The sequence below is a fragment of the Andrena cerasifolii genome, chromosome 1 (assembly GCF_050908995.1).
Source record: "Andrena cerasifolii isolate SP2316 chromosome 1, iyAndCera1_principal, whole genome shotgun sequence".
In the NCBI taxonomy this organism is placed as follows: Eukaryota; Metazoa; Arthropoda; class Insecta; order Hymenoptera; family Andrenidae; genus Andrena; species Andrena cerasifolii.
In genome coordinates, this window is record NC_135118.1 from 32,668,869 (window position 1) to 32,691,761 (window position 22,893).

A 22,893-nucleotide genomic window follows, 5' to 3' on the forward strand; every position below is an offset into this window, starting at 1 on the left:
TGAGACCCTCAGATTTGAGGAGCCTCGTTTTTGTACCCCTTGATATATGCGTATTTATACCTACAAATGTTTTTGAAGATACGCCAGCTTCTTCAGAACTTCTGCGGTTGAAGCAGAACTGGTTCCTTCATACCAGCAGTTTTTACTGCCCAGGTGGAGTGCTTGTTATAGTACATACTCTTTCCCGAGGATTCTGTTACGAGATAAGTCTCGAAGAGGAAATGGTAGAAAGCGGCCTCTCTCTGCGACTTGAAAAAGTCGACGGAATAATAAGCTGCCACTCGAACGGAAACTGTGATAGGGAATGCGTCGGGGGAAGTGGGGCTTGTAATATTTCTTCTTCTTTTTTTTTTCAAATCACACCAAACTTTCCTTCGCGAAGTTTCTGAACTGCCGAGAAACAATGAAGGTACTCACAAGGGAACACCGCGAACCCGGACTCACCGATTGGAACGCAACCTAACGGATTTTTAGAGTGACTCAAAACAAGAACCAACGGTGTCTTTCATTTGGGCCCTATCGCCCTTTAAGGGGGTGAAAACTAACCTCAAAATCAAATTGGCGCTTCCACTTTTTCGCGTGTAACTCTCAAAGTACAACAGATAGAAAAAAATGTTTCAAACAAAAGTTTAATGGTGCAATAAGCGCTACAAACCTGCGTTAACAGAATTTTGAAAAGAGTTTTTTTCGTCAGATATATATTTTTTTTTAACTCTTTTCAAAATTTTGTTGACGCAAGTTTGTAGCGCTTATTGTACCATTAAACCTTTGTTTGAAACATTTTTTTCTGTCTGTTGCACTTTGAGAGTTACACGCGAAAAAGTGGAAGCGCCAATTTGATTTTGAGGTTAGTTTTCACTCCCTTAAAAGGCGATGGGGCCCAAATGAAAGACACCGTTGTTCTTGTTCTTAGTCACTCTAAAAATCCACAACGTTGCGTTCCAACCGGTGAGTCCGGGTTCGCGGTGTTCCCTTGTCAGTTTGCGTTTAAAACACAGGTCTCACCAAACCGCTCTGACGTCACGAAAAATAAAGTACGTAAACGGCACCTGAAAGCTTAAAGGCAAGAAGAAAACCATACTTAATCATTGAAACTCACGTCCACATCGATCGACATCGTCTCGATTTATTTCCCGAATACTTCGTCAGATTGTCTACATCGTTGAGAAATTCGTGGTTTGTACTTACAGTATCGCGTCACGTTGAATGCTGCGTTTCGCAGTGCGGAGTTCGTCTAACGAGACAACAGTCTTTAGAATGATCCAAGGGGAAGGGTTGCAAAAGCTTCCCAGGTGTACCAAGCAATGGTGAGATCTCCAACAGGAGCCACAAGGAAACAGCTTCAAAATAAAAGCGTCCATAGAAGATCCTTGCTCACAAATCACTCTCAATAATCCCTTAACACTAGATCCCCTATCAAGCCTCCTATCTAACATCATGACTACCCCACCGAATTCTCCCTGCTCTGCGCATGCGCGCTGGAGACCTTCGCCACTGCATATAGTACACCTAGACCCAATTTCGGGGCCGTCCTTAAGTTACGCAAGGGTAATTTGGGCGATTTTGTATCCCCTCCCTCCTCCAGTATAAGAATTCGCAAGATTCGATATCCCACCCCAGCCTTCCTTACGTAATATTCTTTTCATTCAACTTTTTTCACGTACCGAAAATTATGTTAAAAAAATATTACGTAAAACGCTACCTGACTCCCTCTTTCCCCTTTATAAGAAAAGCTAAGAAATTCGCTCCCACCCTCGAAAAGGATTTACGTAATTTAAAGACCACCCTTTCTATCAGCTTTGAGACTCTAGCTGCGCAGGTTAGCGGTTACTCTCCAACCCCTTCCTTCTCGATCAGACGAAGTGTCCGTTTGACAAGAACCCTCGGTCGCAGGAATGACGATGGTAATAAAATATAACCGTTATTATTATCGTTATTATTATCAAATACATCAACGGGGTAATAAAAATAGAAGGAAAAGCGCGACCGTCGCGACTAGTCTGGGGCGCGCGATCGATCGTGGTTACGGAAGTACGTTCACTATTTACACGAGTATTCCATGTCAGAGTTCCCTGCGCGCGGGGTGGGTCGAGCCTCGAGCGACGAGTACCTCGCGAAGTACGCTTTACGTTAGGAACTCTAATTTCATCGTCGCCCATCGCCTGACTTCCCCGGCCCTCCCGAGGCTCGCGGCCCTTCGGCGCCGGCCCAGCTCAGATTAGAAGCGTTTCCTTCAGTGGCACGTACAGAGGCAACGTCACAAGCCGTAGAAGGCGCCATCAGGACACCACGCACTTCTCCGTGTCCCTCTGGGCCTGGTTCGGCGACGGCGACGAGGTGGGCGCGCGCTTCCTCGCGCAGGCCACCGCGTCGTTCGGCACGTAGGAGATCCTCACGCCGCCGTAGGCTCTTCGCGGGGGAAGAGCGTAGGCGGCAGCCTCGTCCGAGCTGCTGGACGAGCTGCAGGTCGAGCAACAGCTCTCCACGTCCTCGTCGTCACCGTCCACCCTCGACTTCGAGCTCCCCGCTGCACCTGTAATTGGTGGAGGCAAGGTTGTGGTGAGTTGGTACATAGTAAGTGTTCTAAGTGTGGGTCGCGAGTGGCTTGCACAGGGGCGGATTTAAGCAAAAAGGCCCACGTGGAAAACGTTCTGGCGGGGCCCGTTTTTTCGGGGGAAATGAGGAGGTAGTTTACTAAAAACGCGCTAAGTGTACAGAAAAAAGATATAGCGTTTGGATAAATTATCGGATTTGCTTCAACCGTGTAGCAAACGATGTAAATTTTTTTTTACATATATTACATGTCATAATTTATTGGACAAGCAGTGTAAATCTCGGTTTTAAGGGGTCATTCTACTTTGAACCGCCGAGAAATTAAGCTATTTTTAAAGATATTTTTCTCAGTAAATGCAGTATATAATGAAGTAAATCTTTTTGGTATTTTTAAGCTACTCTTATTTTATACAATTTTTTTTATACAAAAAAAGGTGTTGCAAAATTACAACTGATTTCCCGAAATGGATTTTCGGATCGGTGACCACGATTTCTCAAGAACCGCTTCACCAATCTTTCTGAAACTGTGTAGGTTTTTCTTCTAGACATTCGAATTTAGTCTTTAAGGGGTTGGGCCTAGTCAGCTTTCGAAAAAGAACGCGATTTTCGGGAATTTTTTGTGGATTCTCTACTGTATACTTTTTACAACTATTCGCTTATTTTAAAAGTACATATATGTAGCAACTCTCAGTAATTTTGCCGTAGAAAAACATTAAGAAATGAGCGAATAGCAGCTATTCTCGCGGAAGCTGTTTTGATAAAGGCGCTGTGCGGTGAGCAAGTTTTCTCTGAGACGAATCAGCTAAAATTAAAAATTCAAAAACTTTCTGTTAATATATGATTGAATTCAGTAGATGAACGAAGGTTTTTTCAAAAAGTTGGTTTTTGACAAAACGGCGGCCGTGTGACGCAAAACCACGCTTTTCCGATGTCTGAATTGTTCGTTTTTCGTTAATTAAAAATACAGTTTTTGTTAAAATATAAAATCCTTCGTTCATCTACTAGTCTTTGGTATATAAAAGAAGTCTGTAAAAGTTTAGGCCAATCGGTACAGTGTTTTCCGAAATATCTTGCTCACCGATATCAACGCAGCTTTCGCGAGAATGGCTGTTATTCGTTCATTTTTTAATGTTTTTCTATAACAAAATTACTGAGAGTTGCTGCACATATGTACTTCTAAAATAAGCGAATAGTTGTAATAAAATATACAGTAGATATTCCACAAAAAATTCCCGAAAATCGCGTTCTTTTTCGAAAGCTGACTAGGCACAACCCCTTAATCGAAGCATTTGTTTTTCCAATGCATAGTTTTTATTTTACGAATAAAAAATTAGTGTTTCTTTCTACGAAAATCGATCATCCCACTTTAACATCCGCCATTTCGTCCCACATTAATATTTTATAAAACGGAACGATTAAAGACTAGATAAACTATCGTATTACCTAAATCTTCTTCGTTTTTTGATTTTAGATAACCCAGTTCCGAGTAACGTTGGTCACCGCGTAACGTATTTCTAAAAACAGCTTCCAGGAAATTAGTTGCAATTTTGCAATAAATAAATACTTTTACACCAAAACATAATATAGTAACCTGTTAAAGTGTCCCTTATCTGAATACAAAAACCTTTGCATAAAAGTATGCATGTACTTTCTCAAATAAATTCCCAAAGAATCGTTCTTTTTCTGACCTTACTGACTGCGGTAACCCCTTAAAGCTAATGGACTTACACTGATTGGCTTCCGAACCCTCCTCGTAATAAGCAAAGGCTGGTATTAAGTTTGTCATGCAGACGTGCAAGAATATGAGAGCTAAGCCTTCTTCCGACCACCAGCGCGTATCAGATGCAAAGTACAGAGCAGTTTACGCACCCCAGGTCGACGAGCCAGCGACTTCCTCCGGCTGCAGGCTCCTCGATCGCGACACGTTCGCCCTCGACAAGGCGGCAGGTGGTGGCGAGGGCGACGACGACAAGTTCCTGTCGTGGGTGGTAGGCGAGAGGGGGACGCGCGACGACGTAGCCGCCCCGTGGTCGTTGACGTCCAGGTCCCCCTGGAACCTCACGCGTCGCGACGTCGGCGTCGGGGGGTCCGCCTGACTGACGATCAGGCTCGTCGGCGACGTCGCCGATTCCTGGACAAACCCACCTCCCGGTGTCACGCTCGCCACGACCCCGGTCGATGTCGAGGTCGACGCCGAAGCTCCCGAAGACGGTCGAGGGGGTGGTGGCAGTTCTGGCATGCTCGAGGCGTGGGACGGCGCGCAGTTCTGAATGCACCTTAAAGGTTCACGATCCCTGGCCTGCATCAGCCTGAAAGGTCAGCAGACTGGCGGTTTAATCCCTTAAGTAGAGCTAATTAAGTAGGGCGAGATGGATAAAGGAATATTCTTTCACTTCGATTTTTTTTTCGGGGAATGGAAGTTCTTTTAAATAATTTAGATAGTGGTGGAAATATTTGCAGGATACTTTGAATGGAATGTTTTATTATTCAGATTAGTGATCGGACCGATACCGATACTGTTAATGATATTCAATCAATTTGATACTGAAGTACTCAATGGACAGTATCGATACGTATGGAAATTTTAGGTACTTGGTATCGGTTTTCGATACTGATACTACTTGAATCGATGTCAATTCCAGAAGTGCTTACACCGAATCGATACCCGTTTGATACCTCATGAAAGTATCGATACTCGTTTGATACCTTACGAAAGTATCGATACACGTTTGATACCTGATGAAAGTACCGATATACGTGTGGTATTTCTACAAATGTTTGGTATTCGTTTGATATTTTACGAATAAATCGATACCTGTAGATATTAAACGTTTTGAAATTATGGATATTCATTTGATACTTCACCGAAATATATTGATAAAAGAAATGACATTTTATCAATTAAGCAGGTGACGTCAAGATGATTACGGTAGGAAGAAATTGTATTGAATCCCCAGTGAATCGTATCACGCTTAACGCATCTCCCTTTTTTACTTAAAAACTTACGATTAGATTTCTTGTCTCGATATATTCATTTATTAAATTTGTTGGTCCAGCTACAAAGTGATAAGCTCTCTGCTTCTTGTATTGCAACCGCGACCGTCTCAACGGCGCAAAGGGTATTACTTGTATTGATTTGTATTTACTTGTGCCGTTAACACGCGATGCCGTGTATATCAAATGGGTATCAATACTTTCGGATCAAAAGGGTATCGATCCCTTCATAGAGGTATCAAATAGGTATCGACACTTTCGTGAGGTATCAAACAGGTATCGGCACCTTCATAGAGGTATCAAACGGATATCGATACTTTTATAGAAGTATCAAACGAGTATCAATATTTCTAATACCAACGTCTTATAGATAGAATTCGATAGCGCATCATAATTTCCGGGCTGGTATTGATAGTATTGATTTGGTATCGGTCCGATCACTAATTCAGATGATTACTTAGTGTTAGTCCTTCGGGGGATGAGATTTGAACGCTTCGCCGCGTGCGGGATTTCTATCGTCGTATTTGGTGAACGTGCTTGTGGGACGCCTATGTGCGTTCTCCGCAAATGAGTTTACTAGCATATAGTCCACAACTTTGAATTTTAACGCTGATACAATTTTGAAAATTCGATGGTTCTTCCCAGAATTCATTTCTAAATTTCTCACAACATTCCCGATATCCGAGTACTCCTTCTCTATTCCAATTCAAACAGTACTTCAGCCTAAAATACGGGAGCACTCGTCAAAGACCTGTGCGAAATCAACCCCATTTTATACAGGACTTGGAAGCCTCAGTGAGCAAAAGAAAAAGGAGCAGCGATCTCTGTGAAAGGGGGGAATCAATTCACCTTCCCAATTCGCTGCGATTTTCTTCAGGATTGGAACTGCGTTCCTGAAGCAGTCTCTCGAGATTCCTCTCGAGGAGCACACGATCAAGGCCACCGGGCCTGGATCCACTCGAGGGGAAGCCGTCAGCCGTGAACTCGGGGGCGAGGGTGCTCTGCGTGGGCGTCGTCACCAGGGACGTGGACGTTTGATGATGCTTCCTGGTCATTCGGGGTGAATTGCGAGGCGATCCCAGGGTGTGCCTAGATCCTGGCGGTGGCGGGGGAGGTGGTGGGGGCGGCGGACTCGACGAACCCTCGCTGGTCGGCGGTGGCCTTCGGCCAGTCCTATAAATCGAACGTTAATCGGATAAGCCTGAGCAACGTGGACAATCAGCTGGGAATTAGGAGTGAATATCTCGATTTATATGAACAAGATTAAGTTCCTACGGAGAATAAACTCACTGTGGAGCGGGGGAATGAGATTGGTTTTATTTGGGACACCCCTTTTTCAGGATTAAACACAATAAAACCGCTATCTACCCTAAGTGAGAGGAACTTAAGAATTACAGAACCAAGCCTAGAATAGCGAGCTTCGAAAGTTTAAAGATAACACTGCATCTGAAGAATATCCAACCCTTCATCGACTTTATCAGTTGACACAGCATACCTAAAAACTCCCTATACCCCGAAGACCAAGCAAACAACTACTGGAAGGTGGAACTAACAGCAAAGTAGGTCCACCAAAGCCATTTTAGGTGCACCAAACAATACTGAGATATCTAGGAGTCAGCAGTCAAGCTACTAACAACCAAACAACTACTGGAAGGTGAAACTAACAGCAAAGTAGGTCCACCAAAGCCGTTTTAGGTACACCAAGCAATACTGAGATATCTAGGAGGAGTCAGCAGTCAAGCTACTATCAGCCAAACAACTACTGGAAGGTGAAACTAACAGCAAAGTAGGTCCACCAAAGCCGTTTTAGGTACACCAAGCAATACTGAGATATCTAGAAGTCAGCAGTCAAGCTACTATCAGCCAAACAACTACTGGAAGGTGAAACTAACAGCAAAGTAGGTCCACCAAAGCCGTTTTAGGTACACCAAGCAATACTGAGATATCTAGGAGGAGTCAGCAGTCAAGCTACTATCAACCAAACAACTACTGGAAGGTGAAACTAACAGCAAAGTAGGTCCACCAAAGCCGTTTTAGGTACACCAAGCAATACTGAGATATCTAAGAGGAGTCAGCAGTCAAGCTACTGTCAGCCAAACAACTACTGGAAGGTGAAACTAACAGCAAAGTAGGTCCACCAAAGCCATTTTAGGTACACCAAGCAATACTGAGATATCTAGGAGTCAGCAGTCAAGCTACTATCAACCAAACAACTACTGGAAGGTGAAACTAACAGCAAAGTAGGTCCACCAAAGCCATTTTAGGTACACCAAGCAATACTGAGATATCTAGGAGGAGTCAGCAGTCCATGAAGCATCCTTCATCAACAACCACCCACTACTAAAATCCCCCGCAATAACTGTTCCCATAAACCTCTCATCCACTCATCCCTATTCCAGCGAAATGACCCCTGCAGACTACCCTTCCGTTCAGACATGCGCGTTGGACACCTCACCACTGTTTAGTCCACCCACACCAACTTCCGCCACCGTAAACAATCACTGGAACTCCCAACGCTTTATCTACAGAACCCCCAACCCCCTTTTGTCCGAATTCTCCCTACCTGAGGAAAGAAGGCGGCGGAGGGGGGCCAGCCGAGGAGTCGCTGGGCGTCGTCGGCGGTTCCCCCTTGCTGCACGCTATACTGCAGTAAATAGCGCCTCTTCGTGGCAGGAACGGCCGCCCAAGCAGGGACGTGCGGCAAGTGGCGCAGCAGAAGCAGGCCTCGGTCGCGTGCCAGTGCTGACCCTCGTGCGACATTTGCCCCTGATCGACGCCGATCGGCTCCCCGCAGCTGTCGCAGTATTCGGCGAAGGAGGCGTCGAAGCACCGCAGACAGTAAGGCCGACCTTCCCTCATCACGTACCTCTGACCGCCGAGCTGCAACGAGGACGCAAAGTTAGGCAAGGTCGCGAGAAAGGCTGACGGAAACATTCAGTTGCAGTTGCCGCTTGGGCCCACAAGGTAACCCCAGGGCTAGTGTTCCTTCTCGAGAATTCGTTATCGAGAAATTCTCGAGGAATTTTATAATTGCTTATTTCTTATTTCTCGAGAAATACTGTAATTTCTCGAGAAAGTTAAGTCTACGGAAAACATTATAAATCTTATTTATTTTTGTAAATGAATGTATTACTAGTTAATCGCGAACGTATAAACACATCTACAATTTATAATAACATTAGAACCTATATGAATTCCAACAGAAAAACACAGTACAGAAGATTCGATATTATTAACTGCTGAAGGTGCTCTTAAATTCTTATTTAAAAATTTAGAAAAATTGTGTACTCAATTGAGTACCTAATGAGTTCCTTGTGGCTGTTAAAGAAGAAATATAGAAAAGAGGAGATAAGATTATTGTATCCCGTATAAAATTTTTGCATGATCTAGAATTTCTTCCAAAAGGGTCCAAAAGACGCATTTTTACATTTAACAGCCAAGGTAGATATATATGTAACGTTAAAATATAACAGTAACAGATTTTGCCGCAAAAAAGAAATAGATTCGCTGACGCTACTATAGACGCATTGTGCTATTTAAAAATAAATTTTAAAACCAAAAAGTAATGTTTCGTTTTGTACAAATTTTGTATTAAATAAATAAATTCACCAATTATATTTAATATCTATTTTTTCATTTACACAAGTTTTGTATAAATTAGACAGGAATAATCATTTAGTGAAATTTTGCTTGTGTTTTCGATAAATATTATCAACATTATTCAAAAAATATAATTTTTGCAATTAATCTTTCAATTTCTCGAGAATTCTCGAGGATTCTCAAGAAATATGATCTCATTTCTGATTTCTCGAGAAACAAAAAATATGGAGAAATCAGGAACACTACCCAGGGTCCCATCTTCAAAAACCATTTATAATTTTATCCAAACACTATATGCAGCTTTTCGTTTTCTATAACTTTCACACGCGCGGGGATTTATATGTAATTCTGTTCTGGGCCTTTTTTCTTAAATTCGTCACTGGAAGCATTCCCATCTAGGGTAGTCTTTGAGTCAGTTGGGTTGCTTGTGGGGGACTGGTTATTATTGAGAAGAGCTTTGGAGAGCTTGCTGCTTAGGACTAGGAGCATCTAAGTATGCTTAGAGTAGTGTCAGAGTTCACGTGGAGCCGATGGGACTTATATGGAGGGGTAGACTGTTCTAAAAATCTTAGGGTGGTTAATGGGTGCCTGGTAAATGTGTAGTTGGAAGAAAATAAAATTGAAGGGCTCCTCGAGGCCACCTTTAATTTCTAATTGTGTTGAGGTAGATATCCGCAGCTCTATGGTTTCATGGATTCATATTAGTTTGGGCCATTTTAACAGAGAGACAGAGGGAGAAAATGAGAGAGTGTACCTCAGATTTGAGTTGAGAGATAGGAAGTAGGACCTGGAGTGGGTAATTAGTGGTTGTGGTGATATTGACTCCCAGTGGCCCCTGACACTCATCTCAGTTTGTTCTGACTATAGATCATTACCCTCTGCAAATAAGCTTGTCAAGTGGAAGACTACAAGCCATAAGACGTCCACTTTGAAAACAGCATTCAGTATTACCAGTTACCTTATTACTGTCAATCAAAGGTACAAGCTTCCTCTACCATAATAGTGTCTCACTTCCTCCATTCCATGTATCCCTCTCAAAATACCAGCCACGCAGCTCCAACTACCATTCTCCACCCCATACAACTGGCACTTTTATTCTCCCTATCAATCACCGACATCTCTGCCAAAGACGGATCGATACATCAGCAGAGAGACACGATAAACGTTGTTTCGGATTATCATCGGTCCCAGGAGGACTAAAACACCGACTCTGTTGCGCGCAATCGCGTCCAGATTCCATCATTCATTATCGAGCCGGCAGTGGCGATAAGGAGCTTTGTCTGGCTGGTTCCCATAGAACTGCACATGACATTTATCGACACCTTGATTCAATGAATTATCGTGCCCGAACCGTGCGCCACCGACGGCCATCAGCGGATATAAAAGGGGACAGGAGCCTCTGAGGCTGACAGCTAAACCGTCCCGGGGTAAACGACTCTCAACGGACGCGTCCGTTGGCCGTGAATAATCGTCAATGTGGCAAAAACTGCGGACATACGAAGCTCCTGCGCTCTCTGTCCTGCGGGGCTGCTCCGGATGATACCTAATTATCGCCCGTGTTTTCATTTCTCTTATTCAGAGGATGGGATACCGAACGCTATCCCTGCGCGTGATGGCAATTGCCGTCGGTGGCTGAGTTCTTCTCGATTTCATCCGAAGCAGTAAAAAAAAAAACAGCCAGACATCTCGTGTAGGAAATGGGAGGAGTCAACTTTCCCTGCTTTCACAGCCCTTTCACTCTTCCTCATGCGGACTGTAGCTGTTTTTTGACGCTCCAACTAAAATTCAGAAGAATACATACATAGGTGTACCAAGCACTGGTGACACTCGTGGGCGGAGCTAAGAGAACCACTGTCCTTGTCGCTCATTGGCAACCTCTGATTCTACGCGATTCTACTACCTGTTCTCTAAATCTGTACTAAAGAGAAGAGAACAGTAAAGGTGCGATCCCACGGTGCGTGGCTCGGTGAGGCTGGTAGGCAGGGTTGCCAGGAAAAAGCCTCGTATGACATAGTAGGGAGCAGTAGAGGGGGATCAGCTTTTGGAAGTTGGAAATAAGTGACATAGTAGGGATTAGTGTAGGGGGAATCCTCGCGTGTATATATTAATACAACTTGTGCACTCCATTGGAGGATTCCCCCTCTACTACTCCCTACTACGTCATACGAGGCTTTTTCATGGCAACTCTGCTCGTAGGCTCGTCAAATCTGTTTAGCGAGCGCGTGTCGGCATGCCATGAGCGTTTCAACGACGCGACTAGCCCAAACTGATCAGCCCGCCGAGGCACGCGCCGTAGGATCGCACCTTAAAGGGGAACACCACTGTGACGGCCGGAAAAGTAAGCCATTTTTAAGAATTTTTTCAGGAATAATTTACAGTTTTCATATCAAATTTTTATTGCCTAGCTTTAGTACAATGTTTTAAGAGGCTATAAAAAATAAATAAATAGAAAAACAGACATAAATTTTAATATTTTAATTAATCTTCTAGAACCCCTACACGCGGTGGTCGAATGTGTAAGTATGGAACACCAGATCCGAAATCAATTTTTTCTTATAAACTGTGTGAGTGTAGTTTCCGTTACACAAACGGATTCTTTGATTGAAACCAAATTTTTTTAAATACGCTCGAAAAACTGCCCATCTTATTCGCGGATTTTCGAAACTTTTCTTCTACAACGCACCATTTTTATAAAAATAATTTGTTTAAGAAGTCGGTACGTGCTACGGAAGCTACACTCACATAGTTTATAAAAAAAGAAGATTAATTAATATATTAAATTAGAAGATCAATTAATATATTAAAATTTATGCCTATTTTTCTATTTATTTATTTTTGTATAGCCTCTTAAGACATTGTACTAAAGGTAGGTAATAAAAATTTTATACGAAAACTGTAAATTATTCCTGAAAAATTCTTAAAAATGCTTACTTTTCCGGCCGTCACAATGATATTTCCCCTTAAGAGGCGATAGTGATCTTCTAGGTTAGTGATCGGTATAACCGCAGCCATTTTGGAGCAAAACCGGAAATAACATAACCTAAACGTTCATCTACCTCTTTCTATCAGTATTTCTCTCTCTTTCTGTCAGTATTTCTGTCTCTTTCTATCAGTATTTCTGTCTTTATCTTTTCTACAGTTTCTTGCTCTCTCTACTTCCGGTTTAGACCCAAATTGCGTCGACCAATAGAAAACGCGGACAACATTTTCCGATCACTACCTAGAGGATCACTATGAGGCGACACTCCGGAGCGCCACCTGTGAGGTCACTCTGTAAGCTTGTCCCTTTGAATTGGCTGTGTTGGCAGCTGAATATCTTCTCACTGTCGCTCTTTGTTATCCGCTACTCCAGGCCTGCCCAGTCGGGAGCCGGAGACCTCCTTAGATTCTGGGACCCGGATAACAACCGAGCGGGTCCCAGAACCTAAGGAGCTCTTCGGCTCCCGACCGAGCAACCCGCTCTACTTTTTCTCGTTATCGAAGGGGCATTTAAATCGGCTGTATCAATTCGTCCGTTTGAAAAAGTGGAGACTCTGTTCGTCCGAGTGTCGCCCCCTTGGTATACCTACTCTCTGCCCGCACTAGACCTCTGCAAGACACAATACATAAAGGCCCAGCATCGTTCACCTGTCGGTCACACTCGAGGCAGGCGAAGTGCCTCATGTGCCAGGCCCTGCCCTCGGCCTCGGTGCACTCGTCCGCCAGTATGATCTCGTCGCAGGCGCAGCAACGGGGCTTGAGGGTCTCCGCGTGGTGCCTGCCGCAGTAGAGCCGGCCGTCCCGCCAGAAGTATATCAGGTCGACGAGTAGCTGCCTGCAGACGCAGCAGACGAAGCAGGCCGGATGCCAGAGGGCCGAGGGGCCCGCCCGGCCCGCCGCCACCGCCATCTCGCCGGCCGCGATCGGCCTGGCGCACTCGCGACACCCCGCCCCGTGGGGCCTGTCGAGCTGGCTCGCGTGGCCCCGTCCGAGGGCCTCGCGCTTCCGCTGGGCCGCGAACACCCTCAGCTCCCGCTTCTCCTCCTCGGATAGGCCGCTGCAGTACCTCGCCTCGTTGTCGTGCGGCGGTAGCTGCTGCAGCAGCTGCTTCACCCTCTCCCGCTCGCCCGCGCTGCCCGCGTACGGGATCTTGTCTTCCGGTAGCGCGCTGAAGTACAGGTGTACCTGCGACAGCCGTGCGCAACGCACGGGGATTGTAATTAAGAGCGACCGCGCGGAACCACCGTGCCCCGCTTTGCCTCGCGAGCACGCAGCCCTGGGCGTCGTGCTCGTTTTGCGAGCGTATCGCGGGCACGGACGCGCTGCTGCCACAGCTCCAGCGCTCTTTGGCTTCACTGATGGCTTTCGGGCGGGCAGGCGCGCGCCTGATCGGTATCGGGGATCTTGCCGACCGGCGTCTTTTCAGATGCAGCCTCGGGTAGGGGAGATCGAATGGCGAGGAGTGATGCGAACAGGGTTTGATGAGGGATACTTGGCGGACAGGGGATCTGATAACGGAATGGGTGGATGTTGATGGGTGTGGGTTTTGTAATGTTGATGGTGGTGTTTGTTGGTAGTGTGTATTGATAAGCGTGAAATATTTTATGTACAATCAGTAGGGTAGTAGGGAGATTTTAATTATTGAAGACTGTAGGTACTGCAAAATAAACGTTCCACTTTTCAATTATAATAACTAAACTGCGGATGTTTATGCACGTAAAATATGTCATGTCGATTTTTATCGAATATGTTAAGGGTAGATCGACACAGTTCCCAATTTTATTTATTGCGGCTGGAAGAATTTGTAAACGTGCCTTAATAAATGTTAAATGAACGAATTGTGTCTGTTGGAAAATATTCTGAGCAGTTGCAATCGCAACGACATTATTTTCATTGAAAGTTTCATCTTCCTATTTGCAGAAATAAAATAAAGAGTGAAAATTAATAATTTTACTATTTTCAGATGTTAAGAGAAAAAAGTGGCCGAACCTCTTTAATTTTATCGAAATTGTGTATGTGTATCGAACGATTCTAACGAATGAATAATTAGTCTCTACTAATGACTTATTCTATCGCATCATATCAACATTGGTAGTTATCATTAATGTCAGGAGCGGCTCGATAATTCATCTAAGATCGCAACCAAATACAGTGAGGTAGATATAAAAGAAATACGTAACATATTACTTTTAACAGAGCATCTGCAATGTGCAAAAGTACTTTTGCATATCAATGTACTCATTTGCATAAACATCCGCAGTCTAACAGTAACTCATAGTGGAACATTTGCATTTTAGGGTGTGTCAATTTTATGGGTAAATTTAAAATTGTTGAAAAATTTAGAATGACTAGGGACAAAGTAATGCTGTTTTTAATCCCGAATCTGAAACTATATTCAGAAATTGATTTGAGTGAGGTTTAGCTACTTCAAATCACAGTTGAAAAAAGTGCAAAATTAAGTAAGACTTAACTACAAACTACATATTCATATACTGCTTAAAGTGCGTCTTGCTTACATAAAAGCATGAAAATGAAAATAAAAATATGTGCAAATTAGTGTTCATTACATTCACATGAAAATGTATGGAAATGTGTATTTATTACAAAATGTGAATATATGTAACTTTAGCAACAGATCTAGCGATATGTCATTTATGTAGTAAATTTAATGCTATTTAACAAAGTCCACCAAAGAAGCGACATCTTGTTTGCTTCTGTTGCGGTTCATAAGCTCAACTATTAAATTTCTTTTTAATAATTTTAATAATTTTCGTATTTTTCTATAATTTCAAATGAAATTCCAACTAGGCAAATAATGTATTACACAAAATTTAAGGGTAGTGGTTAATTTTAAACCTGGAATTGTATCGTTTTCTCACCAGTCGTTTTCAAAATTAAAACATTAAAAAAAACTGACACACCCTATTGTATATTAGCATGGGCAATGTAAAATATATATTTACAGCATGCGGTTGTTGGATTTATCTGGGATTTTATAAAAACAAGGGGTACATATTTAGTGTGCACGTGTTTGTGATTATCATATAATATTGATGAATATGGGGTGTAAAAGGAACTCTGACTTTTAAACGTAATATCAACCTTCTTCTAGCCCTACGTATTCTATTTCATAAACAACTACTTAATAAAAGGATGAAAAATTCCAGAAGGAATCTATATACCATGAACGAATAGTTTCCTTGCAAAAGATAGTTGACGTTTCAGCCAATCAATTCGCGCCACAGGCGTTGCCCCCACTTCTCATGGGGGCGGGGCAAAGTCGCGCAAGGGCCTCCACTTGTGAACGGCACAGTATACTATAACATTATATAATTGCCTGAAACTTCAACAATCTTTCGTGATAAATGCTCGAATAGCAACGCAGAATTCTTTCCCAACTGTTCATCCTCCTGCCGAATAGAATGTGTAGAAATACTGTTATATCCCACGTGGCAGAACTCCATTCATCTGAACGTATCGTGGGAGAAGACGGTTCACTGGTTTCTCCCCCTATCGATGATGCCTCGTTTCGATAATGGGAGCCGACACTCGTGAAACTGGCTTCGAGGACATTCGTCCCTTTCGTTCGAACTAGCATTCCAACTGGATGAAAATAACGAGTGATATTCCTTGAATTATTATTACTAATTATCTGCGTTTTAAACTGCTAGGGACTTAATTTCATTTTTATGCATTAGCGTTCATATAATTGGAGTACCCCTTAAAAATAATTCAGATAATAAAAATTTTGCTGAATAACTTTATGAAGAAGTAGGATTGGAAAGTACTACGCTGATAAGGTTTATTTTGTTGTACATTGGACATGTACACGTGTAACTTTAAAGAAACATGGATGTGAAGCTCTCGAGAATGCAATTCGAATTTGTGGACATATTAATCTAATTTTTTTATTCAGTTTGAAATTCGGATAAACGAGGTCCAACTGTGTCCAAAATTTTGCCACCCCTTCCCTCTTATTCTGCTGGCTATTCAGGTCAACCTACCCCACCAATACAAGAACAACCGTCAAACGAATCGACCCCCCAATTTCTGAGCATTCTGTGAAGACAACAGCTGAGCGGCCAAAACACCCATTGTAACCCCCGTTCTGAATGGAGCTGAAGGCGAGACAGGGTTTCATTTATCGCCGTCGCGACACGCTCGATATTCGTCATCCATGAATAATTCAGAAATGAAATGCTCACAGTTACGCGGAACACGTGACACGAGCGTCTCCCCCGGACAAAACCCAGAACGGCCACCAGATCGTTTTATTTCACTTACGGGATCGCCGTTTAACCCAAATCGCGCTCCACCGCTTTCGATTTACGCTGCCGTTCGAACGTGGTCGCTCACGCGAGGCTTTCCTACCGCCAATACTGTAGGAAGCTCTTTCGAAAATCCTTTGCAATATTAGGGTAAATAGCAGCAGACGAATATGCGACAAAATACAATTCCTACGGAATTGTTAGGAAAGAGAAGTTTGCAGGAAGAAGACACACAAGAAATTTCAGGGTTGGAATTATTCCTCTTATCTGTGGAGAAGTTTGCTCGAAGCTTCCACTTACTATAGCTCCAACCAGGGTGAACAATTATCGAGATTGCTCGCACACAAGTGGACTCCTCAAGAAGAATAGTAAAAAGAGGGTATGGAGCTGATGAAAAATTACTTTCGAATGGATTACGGTCGTCAACTGCTAAGAAGACCCCTCTAATGTGGACGAGATTAATTTAAAAACAAAATACACAATTGGATTATTAAAAGCTGCTCCCAACCCCTTAACTAGATCACTCTCGACCCCAAAAGCTTCGAAACTAGTTCAACACATAATTCAACACATTTTATCTGAATTTCCCGCGTTGAATTTTACCTCCACCTTCTCAAGCTTTAGCCCCGAATTAGATCCTCCTGTGAAATGCAACCCATTTTCAAGATACAAACTATATTTTCGCCTCCCACTCAACAGATGAAATAAAATTCTCTGCCCCAGAATTTTAACCACCCAACATATTAAATTACCCACTTGATAAGATAAAAAAAAAGCGTCTACTAGTGGGCATATACTTGAAAGCAAAGTCTCCCCATCGAAGTACCCTTTTCAGAATGAAGAAATCTCCTTTGAAACACTTTGAATGACTCTGAAGAGTTTCGACTCGATCCGCGAAGTTCCCATGGTTTCCGAAAATCTGGCGACCGAGAGTGTCCGTCTCTAGAACTGTCCCGATGAATCGTCGGAGAGAAAGCAAGCCTTTATGCAAATCTAGGGGCACCGTGAACTGGCGCATAGCGTATCGGGGCGCGGCCATGTTCGCCGGGGTCCTGAGAGCCTCGAAAACTTTCGTAACGCTCGAATCGCCGCGTATACCGATTCTTTTCTTTATCGGCTATAAACGTCCCGCGGTGACTTCTGTACAGGCTCGACACGCGGATACTCCTTCCATATTTCAATCATCCTGACGGCCCCTGAACGCTTCTAAGCGTCCCAGCAGCCTTCCAGGAACCGCCATCGCTCTTAGACCTTTAACATCGCCGAGGCTCCCCGGATATTTACACTCCTTCGAATCGGATGGAAGCGCTGAATTTGTGTGGATTTTACGGAGGGCTCTGGGTGGTTTGAAAGTGGCGGGGACTCGAGATATCGAGTGATTGAAGGAGTGATTGAATTTCGACATGTCAAGTGTCCTTTTGCCTTTTTCCCTATACTGTGCTTCTTTGAGCTTTGAAATTTTCGTGGTGGCAAATGCAAGCAGCGAATATTGTTCATTTTGTTAAATCTTAATGTGGAGATGTGGATGTAACAGGTAAACGATATTAGGATCAGTGGCGCGCGTAAGAAGAAAGGAAAACTGGATTTTATTATTTAACTAAATTTTTAAAAAGAAAAGAACACTGGGTTTTATTCTGTACCCAAATTTTCAAAAAGAAACGAGACCTGGATTTTAATTTTTAAATAAATTTTCAGACAGAAAAGAAAACTGGAGTTTATTCTTTAAATAAATTTTCAAAAAGAAAAGAAACCTGGAGTTTATTTTTTAAATAAATTTTGATAATCACCTAATGAATTTTATTTAATTTCCATTAAAAATATTTTTATTTCTTCGACTCGGTTCCCTCCAAAATTAAATCCTAAGTGCGCCACTGATAAGGATTACATAATTCTAAGGATATCGCCCTGTGAATTCTACTCCCCATCGTTAACAGGTTTCACACCCTTAAAGGGGAACACCACTGTGACGGCCGGAAAAGTAAGCCATATCTAAAAAAAATTTTCAGGAATAATTTACAGTGTTCATAGAAAATTTGTATTACCTACCTTTAGTACGCTGTCTTAAGAGACTATGCAAAAAAAATAAATAGAAAAATATCCATAAATTATAATGTATTCATTAATCATCTAGACCCCCCTCCCCCGAGCTGGTCGAATGTGTAACTATGGAACAGCAGGTCCGAAATCAAATTTCATTTTTTTTTTATATACTATATAAGTGTAGTTTCCGTTGTACGTACGGATTCTTTGATCGAAAACAAATATTTTGATATATGCTCGAAAAACTGTCCACCTTATTTGCGGATTTTTTAAACTTTTCTTCTAAAGCGCACCATGTTTACAAAAATAATTTGTTTAAGAAATCGGTACGTAGAACGGAAACTACACTCATATAGTTTATAACAAAAAAAGGAAATTTGATTTCGGACCTGCTGTTCCATAGTTACACATTCGACCAGCTCGCGTGGGGGTGCCTAGAAGATTAATTAATATATATTAAAATTTATGGATGTTTTTCTATTAATTTTTTTATATAGTCCTTAAGACAGCGTACTAAAGGTAGGTAATAAAATTTTTCTACGAAAACTGTAAATTATTCTCAAAAAAAATCTTAAAAATGGTTTACCTTTCCGGCCGTCAGAGTGGTGTTCCCCCTTAATAAGAATCTCAAAAAGCTCCACGAATCTATCAAATAAATAAAAAGAATCTTTGCACTAAGTAGTTTTCTTTCGCCCAACAGAAGAGCTTATCAAATTATCTGTCTTCTACCAAGCCCTACCCTCAGCGGACACTTCGCAGGTCGTAACCCAATGCCGAAGGACTGGCCAGAGAGAGGAAGACCTCAACGCGGGTGGACGCGCGCCATCAATATTCCAAGCAGGATCTTGCGCGGGTCTTGTTTTCTTACTTGATCGGGCCTGAGACCAGGCGGCACCCACGTGTACTCCTCGAGCGCGCATCCGCTGTCATCGTCGCTCTGCGAGTGCCTCTGATGATGCATCAGGGCCTCCTGAAGGGCCAGACCGGGCGGCGGCGGCTGGACGGGACTCTTGAACGGCTCCTGGTGAGAAGAACCGGCGGCCCCACTCTGGAAAGCCATGGCCATGGCCATCGGCGGGCCAGGACCGAGGCCCAGTCCCGAGGGACCGCCCGCCTCCGTCGAGGTCCGCTGATGCTCCTCCCGGGGACACCTGCAGCTTCTGCACACTTTCCTGAAACGAGAATCGGCGGCCGCTCGTTAGAAACGAAATTGGAACCGGTTGGGTGCGCGCTCGGTTTACTCCTTTTTGTCAACGGGGCCCGCAGGGAGGGGGGGGGGCGTGGAATTCGGTACGTGGGACTGATGAATTGCGGGGGGGATAAGGGATATGTGGGGAAGTGGGTCTTGGCTGGACGACGATCAGGTCGATTCTGGTGGGTGTTGGAGGTGGTAGTAGGGTTGCAGGGATGTGGGGGTGTAGTTTTGGGGGAAGCATGGTCAATTTTGGGTTAGTTGTTAATTGAGGGTGAGGATTTTTGGAGAATGGATTCATAAGGAAGTGAACTTGGATGTAGTACTATGCTCAGAGTTTGAAGGGATATGTGGATGCTTTGTTTTGAAGGATGCAAATTAAATTTAGAGTTAATTCTTCATTAGTGGAGCCAGGAGGGTTTGGACGTAAGATGCTTGGTAAAGGTGATTTCGAGTTTGGTGAATATTGGGAATGTTTTTAACTTGGAGGGATGTGGATGCTTAAGTTTGTAGAACGCAAGTTTAATTGACGAGTGTTTGTGGAATTCAGATATAGTAGGGTAGACTTGGGCGAGTGGAACACGTGAAATACCTCAAAACATATGATAGATATTAACAGAAATTTTGGATACACGATGAAGAATGACTTTTGGAATACACACATCCATGTTCTAGCAGTGTAGATACATCACAGACATGTATATTGAAAAAAAAAAATTTCGATACCCTAAAGTAACTTTTTCTTACTGATTTAAAATTGTAAAATAAGTACTCCCTTTGCAAGTACGTGTTTTTTTTAACATTTAATCTGGCCATTTTTTTAGTAATACTGGTCGTTAAGCTGGGTTTACATTTGTCCAGTCGCTGTATCCAGTGAGTGGTTTGACTGGAAATCGACTTGATGTCTATATTATTCCAGTGTTAATCCAGTCGCTGGATCAAGCGAGTGGTTCGACTGGAAATTGGTCAATGTCTACAAACGAAAAGTAGACTTTCGATCCAGTCGAAACCTGCTGGAACGACTGCACTGTACTGGAATGAACGCACAGTTTAAATTATTCCAGTTCCAATCCAGTGCTGGACTGGATCACTGGACTGGGCTAATGTAAACCCAGGTTTACTTATCACTTTCAAGTATCTCGTTAATAAAAATTTATAATTTGAGTTCAAAAGCCTGATCGGGGGCGATTGTAACATCGACAGTCGGGGTTGATTGTACCCCGACAGACCCAAATAGCAGGGCTTGAAACAGTTTAAAAAATAACTGTTTAAAACTGTTATATAAAGGTTCTGATTAAAACGGTTATGGAGAACTTTTATTCCAAATAACTGTTATGAAGAACCGAAATTTCCAACTATTATCTGTTTCGGTTGCGGTTCCTATTTCCCTCTTCATGTCAGTTCCATAATTGCTATTCTTTCGGTTCTATATCGGTTCCGAAACGGTTCCAGAATCAATTCTTATATCGACTTTTCCCTAATTGATATTATTCATTATCGTAGCTGTAGATTGCTGTAGATGTTCATCTTTATTACAACATCCTTATAGAAACAGGAGAAACTTTTAAATTCCTATTCTGAATGATACAGTGTGTGTGAATGTAAAAAATATGTAGCTGATTTATTTATTTCAATGCTTTATTATATATGATATGTATAAATGTTTCTTCTTTTTCTATAAGGATTTTATAAAGAATATGCACATATACAGTAATCAGCAGCTATTATTAATGATATCAATTAGGGAAAAGTCGATACAAGAATCGATTCTAGAACCGTTTCGGAACCGAAAAAATAACGGTTGTGGAACCGATATGAGGAAGGAAATAGGGACCGCAACTGAAACAGATAACACAATTCGACAGCCATCTGGACTTGTAACATTCAATAGCCGTTTCTTATAGGTTTTCGTGCCCTGGAACCGAATCCGCAAACCGTTTGTCGCCATCACCCTCAGTTTTTGAGAAATTCGATTTTGAAAAAAAAAACTGCAAATTTTCAACTTCGTATCTCCACCCGGAGGGTAGTGAAGGGCCAAAATAGGAAATCAGGTTTTCGCCGAATTTCTCCTATAATAGGGAATGAAAAATTTTGAAAAAAATCAGAGGCATTTCTGTTATCGGGGCACATATTAGAGAATTGTTTCAGATTTTTAAATTGAAAAACCAAGCTGTGAAAAATAAAAAACGCCAAAAAATGCTGAAAAATGTCGATTGTGTATCGAAGCGGTCTTGGCACTATAATTATATTTTTACAGTAAGTACGTATCATTGTTCCTATTTTTGCCCTTTACTACCCTCCGGGTGCAGATGCAAAGTTGAAAATTGCCACAAATGTTTCTTTCTTAATAAGCTTTCAAATGATTAATCGTGAGTCGAATTTGGTTTAAGGGCACATTTGACTATCTTAACCGGCTATACCTTTTCGCTTCTTCATAACAGTTATTCAGAATAAAGGTTCTTCGTAACCGTTTGGAGAACCGAAATCGATATTACAACAGTTTTCAAGCCCCGTCAAATAGTGATAAAGAAGATGAATAATATTGTCTTCTTGGCATGGAATCCTACGGCACAGCACAGGCAAACCAAATGAAAAATTGAAGAATGCAACAGCCAAAATGTTTTTTATTTCTGCCACAATTGCGACACCGCATAATTGCTCGTAAATTTTACTTCCTTTCATTTATTATTATAACCAAAATCAATAAATATTTTAATTTTGTAAAGTTGAACTCGTGCTACTATCGACTCCATGCAGTGTTACAACCGACCCGGAGTCAGGGACGGTTGTAACACTTTCTCCGCTTCTCAGTTTTTATTAATAACCTGGATATTACATGACACACAGCGAAACTGGTGTGCCGCAATAATGTCAGATAAGTAAGTAACATTTTCGTATAAGAACCTTTGTTCTAACTGTGATAGTTCCTGCGTAATCGTATCCCGAAGTCAAAGTGTTACTACCGCCCCGGGTCTACCCCAAGACGACGATATCAATTTTGTTGAATTCCGAGGATCTTTGTGTCTGCTTTGTCAATGTTTATGTCTCAATGATGCAAACAGAATTGATTGATAGGGTAAGGTACTTAATAGGCGAGGAAGTGGTACTTGCAGGCAACACTTTGATCGGTCTTATCACTGGAGCTTATCAGCAGCATCACTAAACGCGTCCGAGATGAAAGTGTTTAATCCATCCACGCAAAAAGCTGCGATACCCTATTCCATGCACGTGGACGGGAAGCGTTGGTACCCCGGGGAATTCGCATTA

General features: G+C 42.6%; 1 protein-coding gene across 6 annotated transcripts in view; it reads right to left on the minus strand.

The window, feature by feature from the left end:
• Positions 1-1,917: 1,917 nt before the first annotated feature.
• LOC143377201 (uncharacterized) overlaps positions 1,918-22,893 on the minus strand; it is a 187,819-nt gene continuing 166,843 nt past the window's right edge. For all 6 annotated transcript variants that reach the window (XM_076828261.1, XM_076828252.1, XM_076828270.1 and 3 more), the window contains 6 exons: positions 19,303-19,606; positions 12,775-13,311; positions 8,111-8,427; positions 6,397-6,720; positions 4,423-4,862; positions 1,918-2,533 (listed from right to left, as the gene is read on the minus strand). In XM_076828261.1, coding sequence (XP_076684376.1) covers positions 2,280-2,533; positions 4,423-4,862; positions 6,397-6,720; positions 8,111-8,427; positions 12,775-13,311; positions 19,303-19,606 — 2,176 coding nt within the window. In that variant the 3' untranslated portion in view covers positions 1,918-2,279. The remainder of the gene's footprint in view (positions 2,534-4,422; positions 4,863-6,396; positions 6,721-8,110; positions 8,428-12,774; positions 13,312-19,302; positions 19,607-22,893) is intronic.